The 13,130-nt window shown below is 28.1% G+C and overlaps 2 protein-coding genes across 6 annotated transcripts in view; both read left to right on the top strand.

The window, feature by feature from the left end:
• LOC101241344 (sperm-associated antigen 16 protein) overlaps positions 1-625 on the top strand; it is a 33,317-nt gene extending 32,692 nt beyond the window's left edge. The window contains exon 19 of the transcript XR_010641534.1: positions 492-625. The gene's annotated coding sequence lies outside the window, so the exon portion shown is untranslated. The remainder of the gene's footprint in view (positions 1-491) is intronic.
• Positions 606-11,650, top strand: LOC100210754 (beta-alanine-activating enzyme). 5 transcript variants are annotated; one of them, XM_065809057.1, is made up of 7 exons: positions 606-729; positions 8,373-9,313; positions 9,640-9,771; positions 9,903-10,065; positions 10,153-10,327; positions 10,409-11,031; positions 11,195-11,650. In XM_065809057.1, exons 2-7 carry the CDS (start codon positions 8,540-8,542, stop codon positions 11,488-11,490), a joined length of 2,163 nt encoding a protein of 720 aa, XP_065665129.1. In that variant the 5' UTR covers positions 606-729; positions 8,373-8,539; the 3' UTR covers positions 11,491-11,650. The 5 variants fall into 5 exon arrangements, with proteins under 5 accessions (XP_065665129.1, XP_065665131.1, XP_065665128.1 ...); XM_065809059.1 differs by lacking the exon at positions 606-729 and adding an exon at positions 2,141-2,262; XM_065809056.1 differs by lacking the exon at positions 606-729 and adding an exon at positions 2,193-2,262 and having other exon boundaries at positions 9,903-10,071.
• The last annotated feature ends 1,480 nt before the right edge of the window (positions 11,651-13,130 follow it).

Raw genomic sequence — 13,130 nt, forward strand, 5'->3', positions numbered from 1 at the left:
CAAGGAAATTTAAAAAAAAAATGTCTTATTTTCCCAAAAGTGAGATCAAAAGAAATAAAATTTGTTAGACCATTAAACAGTTAATGCTGCGACGAAATAGCGACGCAACGCAAAGAATATTTTAAAAACAGAAGTAGTAGGAGATATTAAGCTCTTTTACGCGGCGATTTTCATTTAACTTCATTTCTTATTTTGACTATTTATTTAAATTAACACAAGAGGGAAAACTTTTAATTTTTGTTTTTTTTGTTTATTGTGTAATTTTGCGTTACGTAATTTATGGACGATCCCAAAGTTAAAGTTTTTAGATAAAATCTAAAATTTAAAATGAATTTAAAAATGAAATAATAAAACTGTCATATCATTGTGACAAATATCATTAGTTTCATTCCCCTCCATCTTGTTTTGCTTTGCATTGCCTAGTATTTTTTTGAGATAGAATTGCTTATATATTGTTTTATCTTATAGTATTTCAAATACCCTTTTTTTAGAAAATTAAAACAAATCATAATAGTTTTCATTTGAGCAAAAGTTTATCTATTTATGATGCAAGGGGATTGAGTTACACATTACACATACCCCTGAAGGTGACATTAAACTGGATACCATTAGTAACTTTAATTGGATTGTGTGGAACAATAAATAAGTTAATTGCAGCAATCTTGTAAAGCGAACACGTAACTAAATTTTTTGCAACGCCGAAAATTAACAAATGTATTTCAAAATTAGGTATGCTTTTTTTTTTGATGATTTTTTTTTAATTTGTGGGAGAAGTGCTATGTATGTCTTCTTTCATGGTCATTATAAAAGGTCGATTGCAGATATGTTAAAGGTACAAATATATATATATATATATATATATATATATATATATATATATATATATATATATATATATACATATTTAAAAATGAAAATGAGCTTGCAAGCATTTAAATATTTTTTATAAAATCGAGTTTATCAAGCATCCAAATTTTTGGCTACATAATAAAATTCGATTTTATAAAATTATCACAAATGTCTCTTTTATAACTGTGTCGTTTTGAATGAAACAATGATAATCATGAAAAGGACACGGTTAACAAAGGCAAATCGCGGGTAAAACGAAACAAAAATTTTAAGTAAACAACTTTATTAGGATTAACAAAGTTGTTTTACTTAATGGAAATTTTTTGAACTAGAAATGCAAAAATATTCGGAATTAAATCAAAAACGTTTTTCGTATTTCACATTATAGTATAATTTTCAATCGAAAATTATACTATAATTTTATAATTAAACTGGTCACATTCAAAAATTTTAAATCATTTTGGTTTATTTAAAAGTTTTAGGTAATATATTAAACTTAAATTTAATTAGCAAAACTTTTTTTTTACAATGTTTTAGAATTTAATTTTAAAAAAATTAAAGCATTATTTTTGACTTTTTTCATTGCCTTTTTTTTTTTTTTGAAACTAAATTAAAAAAAAAAACATCGTTTATTGAGTCGGAAAATTATTAAATATCTAACGTCGCAATACTAGAATTATTTTTCGATTTTTTCCCCACATTTATAGTTTTAAATTTAATTTAAAACAATAAATGTGGGATTTAAAAGTTAGGATAAGTTATTGATAACACTTTGGACTGAAACGTAATTCTAGAATTAATTTGAAAGATGCATTTTTAACTTGGTACCTCTGCAACTTTCTTCAGGGCAATTTTACGGAGAAAGAGGGGGGAGAGGAGGAGGATTTTTTGTTGACTCGCGCTCTTTTAAAATTGTGATAAAACGTAAAAGTTGAGTAGTTAAACATGTTATTAAAAGAACAAAACAAATAAACCAGTATTACAGACCAAAAGCTTTGTTACTTGTGAATACTAGGACTAAACGAGGCAAAAGTAAATAAAATTAAAATTTACGTTAAGGACATCAAAATCGACTACAAAATAGTAAAAAAGGTTTCAAGTAAAATTCTGTATTTATTTTGGTCTCCTAAATTGTTTTAAGCGAAGTTCAATACAAAGTAAATATTTCATAACTATGTTGTCATTTTATGTTCATTAAAATATTGAATAAAAGTCAAAAACCGAAATAGTTGGTTTAAACGCAGCCATTTTTTAAAAACAATTTTATCTATTATAGCAAAGTTTAAGGTTTAGTCGTTATTTAACATTTCCAATTAAAAACGGTTAATCTGTTAACAATACTCTGCAAATAAAGTTTATTGTACTTTTTATTTCTGCAAAAAGTTTTTAAACGATGTAAAGCGTGGGTGTCGTGTAAGTATTTTTTTTTAATAGCACCTATAAACATGTTTTACTTAATATATAATAATCTCATATTAAAATTAAAAATGATTTTAAAACTGTTAATAAAATCTCGTACCTATAAAAAAAGTTATGTGATAACAAACGATGTAGGTATGTGCGTATGCACGTTTTACGGAACCGATTTTTTCAATCGGATTACGTTCCACATTTTTTAAACTTCGTTTAGTGTCTAGTTGTTTAGTTCGACTAGTTAGGATGTGTTTTGTAGTCTTATTTTTTAAAATTGTCTACATAGACAGTTTTTAAAAAGTAGATGTAACTTTAATGTAGTACTTTTTTTTTTTTTTTTTTTTGTTTTTTAATTTTTTTTTTTTTTTTGTTTTTTAATTCAAACGCGATCTGACATTGCGTTTATATTGAACTTACGTTTTTTTTTTTATGAAACCAATTTTCCTTAATTTTTATATGTATTTTCTAAATACTTTTCGAACTTAATTTAAAAATATTATGTCGTATCATGTTCCATTTTCCTTCGCAAAATAAGTATATAATCATCGGCTTTTTTTCACAATTATTATCATTTAAAATGTCAAGTCAAATCACGTGTCTCTGACTTTAAAACGCGATTGGTTATTATGTGAATAAAATCAATATTATTACTATCAAAATGCCGGAATATTTCGAAATTAGTCACAGTTCTCTTAAGGACTCCTTGTTAATGAACATAACATTTTGAAGAATGATCCAATTTATGTAAAATTTTCACTTTTATAATATTAAGTCTACGCACTTTTTAATGATATATAAAAAAGTTATGTTTAAACAATTAAACATTTTTCACACATACTTAAACAATAACTTAAAAATTCATCTTTGTTATCTTATGTTGGTTTCATCATTAGCGGGATTCTTCTTTTGAGGTAATTTTTTTTTTTAATTTTTCTTGTTTGTTTGTTGCTGTTTTTTTTGAGGAAGAAATGGGAGTGGGGAGATTGGTAGTGAGCAGTTTTAAAATCAGAAATTTTTCTATTTAATTTTTTTTTTTAATTTATATATATATATATATATATATATATATGTATATATATATATATATATATTAAAATAATTTATATTGTCAATAGTTTTTTCATTATTTAAATCATATTTTTTAAATATACTTGTTTATTTATAAACAAATATCTTTTAAAATGATATGAAAAATTAGTTTAAAAAATGAATTAATTATTATATTATATTAATATTAGATTATTAAAAAAATAGATAAATTATTGTTTCGACGTTGTTGTTTTATTATAACAATTTTAAATGCAATCCGGTATTTTGAAATATGCTGGTTCGGGGGCGCTTTATCACAAAACTTTCGTACTTCATGTGTAAATAATCTGATGTTATAGAAGCCGCATGTTCATTTAATTTTTCGTAACTTTATTTAATATTCACAAACATTTCTAATGATGAAACCCATTTATCTAAAGACTAATTTATATATCTTTTAACAAATCTCCATCAATAATTATTACATATAATGTTATATCAAATACAATTTTAACAACCTATTAATATAAAAATAAAAACTTGATTTCAGAAAAACTTTTCCTCTGCCGCTTTTTTTTAAATAATTTTTTGATTAAAATTTTAACCATCAGATTTAGATCTAGCTTTATTTTGAACAATTTTTTTTTCTAAAAGCTATTCTATTTGTGCAACTATAATAAGTAACGAATAAATATAACAATTTGACATAAAATTATAAAGTTATGGATACAATGAATCTTAACAAACATTATTGAATGTTACTCTAAATTTATTCAATATACCTAATACTAAACTTTACAGCATTTTCTAATTTCACTTTATTTGTACCATAGATAGTGTATATTTGAAATGTCCCTGTGTATATTCGAGCGTATATTTGAAATGTCTAATACTATTGCTAGTAAGTTTCGCAAACATACAAGTAATTACGTTAGGCACCAGCTACATTTTAAAGTTACAATTACATACAAAATAGTATATACAAGAAAGTTTTATGACCAATCTAGTTTCATTTAAAAACCTTTAATGAAATAACAAAATAAAAAATAAATTTTCGTTTAAAAGATTACCCATAACCATCATGAAAATAATTTCTTTCCTAAGTTTTATTTTCCCGCCCATTTTAGACTCTTTAATTAATTATTAGGTTAATGAATAACTGTTATTTGTAAGAACAAAAAAGTATTGAATTGTGTAATTTTATTTTGTTATATATTATCTTTATTATAGGTGGCAATTGTTTTCTTTGACTTTTATGAAGTACAATTTATAAATAACAAACAAATTTTTTGTTTGGTTAATGTAATGTTAATGCAGTTATGCAATGTAAAACAAAATCTTTAACTTTATTTAATTTTTTTAATTTTAATTTATATTTTATCTAACGTTGTTTAGTTTTACCTTTTACCTTTTAAAAAACTTAAACTTTTACCTTATAAACTTTTATACTTTTTTACACTTTTTAAACTTTTTTACCATTCTTACCTTTTTACCTTTTTACACCCTTTTAAACTTTTGAAAAATTTGATTTATTTCAAGATGTCGAAAGCTATACAAGGGAGATTTTAAGAGGGTGCGCTGACGTATCGCACTTCTTCAAAGAAGGACCATTTTCTATTAGAAACCAGTTTTAATGAACAGTTTTAATGAACCCGCCTCCCCCACCTTTTTGCTTCATGTCTGGAAGTTTGAGAGTGCTTTACTATCAGTGATTCACTTAAATATCTAGTTTATCTACATTTTGCTAACTCGTATTTTCATTGTCAAATCACTGTCTTTATAGTTATAAATTGTCGTTAACTTATGTGTACTACTACTACTACACTGCATACAATATAGAGATGTATGCAGCATATTTTTATGTTTGACATAACTTTCAGACACGGAGCAAACCCCAAACATTTATATATTTATACTTATGTAAAATAAGTATACTTAGCAAAAAATTGCGATGATTTGAGCATGGGAACAAAAATGCCCTCATTATTGCAACCCCCTCAAAAAAAGGTTCAAACTTTATATAGTCATAATTTTTGAGCGCTAAGAGATTATTGTATGAAATTTAAAACTCATCAATGAATAAAAATTTAATTGAGAGTATTAATAATAAATATTTCATTGACTCGTTGCTCTTACGTTTTGGACAGTTAAATCCAAAAGTTTAGAACTTTTTTTGTTCCCAGGCTCCAATCATCATAATTTTTTGCTAAGCGTACTTGTCTTACATAAATAAAAAACATGTATAAGTTTATTTTTATTATTTTACAAAAGTATAAACATGTATAACTGCTGCAGTATATTTTTGGCATACAATATGTGTTTGAGAGAGTTGTTAACTTGACATTGTTATAACTCTCAAACGCCTATTTTGAAATGAAATTTCGATTTTCTCAATTAATTTAATTTGACTTTTTTTAAAAAAAGAAATTCTTATTTACAAATACGAGGGTGAAGGTAAACGTACCGTTTTGATGTTTGAGATAATTAACTAACTTCCAGACATGAAGCAAACTCTAAAGATTTATATATTTATACTTATGCCAAATAAAGGTGCTTTGCAAAAACTTGCAATGAGCTTAGGAACAAAAAATCTCTTCATTTTTTGCTCTTAAATTGAGGGGTTTGAGCCTTATAGGCCGCATTTTTTGAACGCTAAGAGGCTGTATGAAATTTAGAATTTATTGATTAATGCAAGTTTAGTTAAGTACAGCACAAAAATAATTCTATTAACTTAATACTCTCACCTATGTTGGGGAGGGTGAGGACTTTCTTAGATCTCAAGCACCAAAAAACAGAGCATCCGCTCTGTCGAGGGAGGTAGAGGGAAAGGGGGAGAGGCCTAAAAATCCATACAAGTAATCTAGTGGAAATGATAATTGATAATTTCCAATGTTCATTCTTGATGTTCATTTTACCCATTAGCTTTTTACTATAAAAAAGCAAGCTTTACCTTTGACATGATACAATGTAAAGTGGTGAAAATCTTCTGATTTATCTATTCGACTTATCGACTTTATAAAACAACCTTATAAAATATATACAATTTATGCCGTCATATTTTAAACTAGATATAAAATAAGTTTTGCAACAAACTATTGAAAGCAATATTGTGATGAATAAGAAGACAAGAGACTACAGATAGATGCGATTTTATTTGTAGAATCGCCTTAGGTATTGCTGGTTTGCGCTAGTAGATATTTCAGAAAATAAAATATTTAGCAAAACCCTTGTAGAATATGCTCAATGAAACAAATTGGTTACCTTATTTAACAAATTGCTTCGTTAAAACACAAAAAAATTTTTTAATAATCAATTAATAGTTCACTTGTTGCACTCTATACTTTTTTGTTTGTTTGTTTTTGTAATAAAGAAGAGAGTAAAAAAAAATTAGGTTTTGAGACTGTAAAAGTAAATATAATATAACGAAGCCTTATAAGTATCTATTATGAAAATCATTTAGACAAAGTATTCAAAAGTTAAAAACAATAGACTTTTATTTTTCCATTAATAAGTCATTTTTTTATTGTTAAAATTGTTTATATATACGTAAATATTTCTAAAAGCAAATTTTTTAAAAATAAATTTTTGCGCAAATATTGTTAAGTTTTAATACGACAGGTGTTTAAGTTTATGAAGATAAGTTGTTTGTTTTGAGATATTGTTTTGTGCTTTTAATATTTTAGTATTTAATATAAGTCTAACTTTACGTTTCAATCTTTTTGCTTATTGGATTTTGTTTAAAGTGACATAAATAAATGGTAATTAATAATAATCGAAGATCGCCGACGCCATTTTGATTTTCAAGTCAAAAACTTAAACAATTCAGTAGAAAAAAAAAAAGAAAAAAGCATTTGGTGTTTAAAATAAATTTATTTTTAAAAGAAAGGGTAAGATTGAATGTCTTCTTTTTGAATAATTTTTAAAACAAAACAAAAAATTGGTTTACATGTATATATATAATTAAAATACTAGAGTTTCTTATCAACGGTGTCGCGGTTCTTTTTAAAAATCCGTATACATCGTTGTTGTATAAAGTTGTATAAACAGTTCTATAGAACTTTTAAATGCACTTGCAAGTAGCATAGAATAACCGTTTATACAACTTTATAAAACAACGGTGTATAAAGTTCTCTAAAAAGAACCAAAACACCATTGTTAAGATAAATATTTATTTACATGAAGAATGCATAAAATTTAAATAAAAAGTTGCACACAAATTGCGCAAGTTTAAATTATTATTACGTAACTCTCGGATGATTTAGCCCTAAACCTTCAAACCTTTAAACCTTCAAACCTTTAAACCTTCAAGTTTCATTGACAAGTTTGATAGCGATTTCTTTTGCATGTAACTTCTTTTCTTAGAATTTTTAAATTCTCAGAAAATAATTTTTAAATGGAATATCGTAAAAAATTTTCAATCAATTAGTAAATTTAAAACAACCAAACCTAGATATAAAAAAATTTTGTATTATAAATTTTGACTAAGAAATTTGAGTCTAAACCAAAGGAGCTCTGTTTCCTATTATTATTTAAATCTTATTTAAAAAAAAAAGTTGATGCGTCTTGCAAAAAGTTGTAAAGAAACATTAAAAAAGTTTCCTTTACTGTTAAAAAAATATTTTACATTTTGGTATTTTTTAATTCACATTTTAATATTTATCTATCAGTTGCCATTATCAAGTTAAATACGTTCATTTAGAAACACTGTACGAAACACGTTTAATACCCAGTAGGCACAAGACGTGTTTCAACGTTTAAAAACTTATTATTACATTTTAATAGGTGTTTAAGATGTCTTAACCTTGTCTTGTGCCCTCTGGGTATAACCACGTACACTAAGAAACACAAAAAGTATTCCCTCATATTGCTTGCTACATAAATTTTAGCTTTATAGGTCTTTTTTTATTTCATATAACTTCTTAGTGATAAATTACATTTAATTTCAAACTTTCAAATTTTTTAACGGTTACTGGAAACATTGTTGTTACTGTCATTAAACCAAAATTTTAATAGTTTAAAAGTTGTTTAAAATTTATCAAAAGTTATCATAAATTATGATAAATTATAAAAATTTACTTCAGATTTCTACATATAGCTATAAAGAAGACGAAGATAACCTGAAGTAATGCTATCCTGGTTTCACGTATGTCGGTCTTAAAGCTGTTTTTGCTGGTATTGAAAAGCATTGTTTCATCACTCAAATTGTTGTAGTTTTAAAAACGCTCTAAAAATAAAATTCGACTACAAAATGTTGTTAAGACATGTTTTTATATGTTTAGTTATTTTGGAACTGTTAAACAAATCGAAACAAACTCTTACTTGCAACCGTAATAGCTATAAACAAGTGTGTTTTAGTCAGTGTGCTCATTTTTCGTATGAATTTTGGAGTGGTCACATGAAAAAAATTGGTGAACATGCTAATCCAATTCAAGACCAGATTTCTGAGTTTAGTTATATGTTTGGGGGAAAAGAGTTTTATTCTCAATTTGTGCGTAAACGCAAGCCAGTTGCATTTCGTGGTGTGGCATCGGACTGGATGGCTGCAAAACAGTGGAAAAACGAAAGTTATCTTATTGAAAAATATGGCGACGTTTTGTTTGACGTCGAAATGGGTAAAATATACGACAACAATTTAAACACAAGAAAAACCATGAAAATGAAAGAATTTCTGAGAGAGTACCGAAACATCTCTATGTACTTGGACTCACCATTTCCGCAATCTGAAATGATTCACGATATGCAAATGCCTTTAATGATGGGGTGCGAAGAATTGAAATCAGCATTTACAAGTATGCATCTATTATTTTCTAATGGTGGGACCAGTAGCCCTTTACACTTCGATGGCTTCGAGAATTTCTTAACAGTTTTTTCTGGAGTTAAAATAGTCTACTTAATTGACCCTAACTACATTCATAATATGTATTTTAAAGATATAAAAACATTTCCAAATTTGTCTCCAATCTCTCCAGAAGGTGTTGACTTAGTTAAATATCCTTTATTTGCGAGTACACCTTTCCATAAGGTTAGTTTCAAAATTTTCTGTTGTTTATGAGTGTATAAACATGTTTATTTAAAAGTCTCAATTAGATAGTAATTTGTAAAGAGTGGAATGTCGAAATAAGCGTACATACATCTTACAATACATTCAAGTCGACATGCATTTATTAAACATCTTTAAAAATAAAATGTTTTTAAAAATTAAAACACCACATATTTAATAATGTATTTATAAATAAATCGACTTATTTCGACCCTCCAGTTTTAACTTTATACCTGCTTTTCTTTACTTTTAACATTTAGTCGAGACCTTTACAGTATTTACTGTATGTTACATATTCTTTCTTTAAGCTTGTGTTAAATGCAGGCGATATGGTTTATATACCACAAGGTTGGTTCCATCAAGTCCGTTCATTTGAGTCGCCAAATATTGGTGTCAGCTTATGGTTTTCGATATTTTCACCAAACCAGTTACTTGATATTGTGAGCTTTTTTTATAAGACCACTAAATTTTTAAAATTAATTACCAGTGTAAATTAAATAAGTTTAGAAACACACAATATATTCTAAAGTTTTTCCCATAAGAAATATAGTATTGTTGTTTTCGTTAAAAGAATGAACCGGATTATTCTTATCGCGATTCACTTGCCCAAGAAGAAGCGTTTAAGTTTATGGTTTTTAACGCACCGTTGGAAATCGAGTGCTCATCTCAAAAAGTAGAAATGATAAACTTTGATAAAATTGTATTACCAAAAGTTGTAAACTACACTAAAAGAGGTAAAGGTAGTGTAATTATTTTATTAATAAATTCAGTGTTTAAAAGTTGATAGTAAAACTAATTTTATAAAAAATAATTTTTTTCAGTAAACTCAGAAGATGTTGAAAAGGAACCTATTTTTGTAAACAACACAGTATTTTATGAAAAAGTTGAGTTGAGCGAACCGACTGTGTTCGTGGGTTCAGATGATCGCTGGATTTACGCAATTGACGCACAAACAGGAAAAATAAAATGGAAAGTGGAAACTGCTAATGATACTGGGTGAGCTTTTTATTTACATAATTAAATTTTAAATTTTGCTATTAAGTATTACAATTGTCAAAATTTTATTTTTTATTAAAGTTCAACTTGCAACTTTCACAACAGCGGTTTGGTTGTATATTGTGGAGCAGATGACGGTTACATGAGAGCTATAGATGTGACAACCGGCTCCGTAATTTGGAAATTTAAGACCAATTCATCAATCATATCTTCAGCTTTTGTCGATCATTTAAATTTAATTTACTTTGGATCAATGGATCATTATTTCTACGTGTTACATTCCAACGGAACTTTAAAGTGGAAAAAAAATCTAAAATCCGAGATTTGGAGTTCACCTTGTTTAACCAATAACAGTGTTTTTATTGCAACAATGTCTGCATACAGATCGAATATATTTGCTCTTGATAAAGAAACTGGTGCAGTTGCTTGGAAATATATGGCATTTTCACCAATCAAAGCTTCTCCGTGCATCAGTCATAATGGCTCCCTTGTAACATTTTGTGATACTAGCAGTTGTATTTATTCGTTTAATACAACCTCTGGTAATATTACTTTTTTGAAAAAAACCGCGTCCAATGATAGTATTGAAGCTACACCTGTTGCAGATAGTCAAGGAAAGCTCTTTATTTTAAGCAAAAGCGGAAGTCTTTTAGCATTAATTTTAGAACCTCCCAAAGTTTCTTGGAAATTAAATGTTGGAAACTGTAGGTTAATTTGAAATATAATTAATTAATTCTAATAATTATATTTAGAACCAGCATTCGTATTCTAGCAAACAAGTTACGTTTAAAAGACACATTTTAGACGTCATGTTTGTTGGAAAGTTTTTAAGTACAATAACACTAACTTGCTTTTATTTTTTAATAGCTGACATAGGATGTAGTTCCAGTCCATATCTTGGTGTTGATAATATTTTATATATTGCTGGAGGAAACGGAACATGTTATGCTATTGATCCAGATTCAGGCGAAGTTAAATGGAAAACAGATATTGGTTCCCAGATATTCTTTAGTTCACCGCGACTTTCAAAAAACTTTGTTTATATAGGTAGTTTAGATGGCAGATTAAATGCATTAGATTCGAATACTGGGAAATTATTATGGTCGGCACAGACTAATGGCCCTTTAGTTGGTACACCTCTTATTACTAGAACATTTGTATGATATAAATTTATATATATGTAAGTTTAACTTTCTTAATAATTTCATCTTTAAGTATAATCTTTTAATTAAAACTAATTTATGTATAAATAACTTTATAAATTGTTCAATATAATAAGTTTATTGATGAGTATAAGTTGAATGAAATTATAAATTCTTTAAATTGGTTGTTTCATGAGATTTGATAAAAAATACCTGTTCTGACTATAAACGACATCAGCTAGGAAGATAGCATTTCATTATTTCGAGGTGCTCTGTTGATCAGTTTTATTTTGCTCTGTTAATCATTAGACTTTTAATTGGCTTTTAAAACAGATTACATTATGTAACGAATTTTCACTTTTGTTCTGTTGCTGGGTTGAAAGTGTGTTTTCCATACCCATTTAAGTCTAGAACAAAAAGGAAATCGCTGTTATTCCAGAAAAACTTTGCTTTTTGTAAATGGGACTATGAAGTTTGGAAAATTGCGTGTTTTCGAGTAAATTCTCAATTGCTTTCAATACCGAGCTTTCTTCTATAATATTCCTGAACTGCTAAAGTTGTCCAGATGTTTCAACAATTCTTCTAAACACTCTGAAACGTACAAGAAACTTCCAGAGCTTTCGAGAAACTCTCAGAACTTTCTAGAACATTCTTGAACGTTCGAAAAGTAGCTGTACAAGTATAAAAGCACAGGTGTCTCGAACAAAGATTCCAATTTAATCGTTCACGTCTTTCTGGTTAGGGAAATACAGCTTTCTATCCCCCAACTTCATCTGCGGAATCGTAGTCCATATCTCCAGTATCTGCCAACTGGCAGATTGGGGTTGTGTGGTACTAAGGCGATGGAAGAAGATATGTCCAGATAAACGATATGAAGGGCATTTTTATGTTCATGTTATTGCAGACTGAAAAGATAACAATTCGTAGTTGAAGAGAAGTTATTTCTTTGATATAGCATCAAGAGGTTGTTTGCACTTAGCTGATTTATTTTCTATCCCGCAAGTTCGGCGAGAGCTGACGGAGCACTCAAGCAACTGCTACTTTTGCATGGCGAAGCTAAAAAATCATCGCACCGGCAAAAATGCCCCTCATATCGTTTATCCGGACATATCTTCTTCCATCATCTCAGTACCACACAGTCCCAATCTGCTAGTTGGCAGATACTGGAGATATGGACTACGATTCTGCAGATGAAGTTGGGGATAGAAAGCCGTACTTCCCTAACCAGAAAGACGTGAACGATTTAATTTAAGACCTAGGGCTTACAAAATAAAATGCTGAGCTTTTGATATCCAGGCTCAAAGAGTCGAACTTGGTTGATAATAGCGTGCAAGTCACAGATCAGAGGAAGCCGCATCAAAGGTTCTCCAATTTCCTCAGCGTTATGGGCTGTGCTTCTGCAACGATGTCGTCGGTCTATTCCAGGCTATAAGTATTGCATGTAATCGAATTGAATGGCGCCAATTCATAGACAGTTTATCCCGGTGCCTCAAAGCCGTGTTGCTTCACAATGGAAACAACTACCCATCTCTCCTGATGACTCACTCTGCATCTCAAATAGGACTACACCTGTTCAAAATGTTGCTGAGTATGCATTTAAGTATGACGACTACGGATGGGAGGTCATCGGTGACTTAAAAATAGTATCATTCCTCGCGGGT

This window comes from Hydra vulgaris, chromosome 11 (assembly GCF_038396675.1).
Source record: "Hydra vulgaris chromosome 11, alternate assembly HydraT2T_AEP".
In the NCBI taxonomy this organism is placed as follows: Eukaryota; Metazoa; Cnidaria; class Hydrozoa; order Anthoathecata; family Hydridae; genus Hydra; species Hydra vulgaris.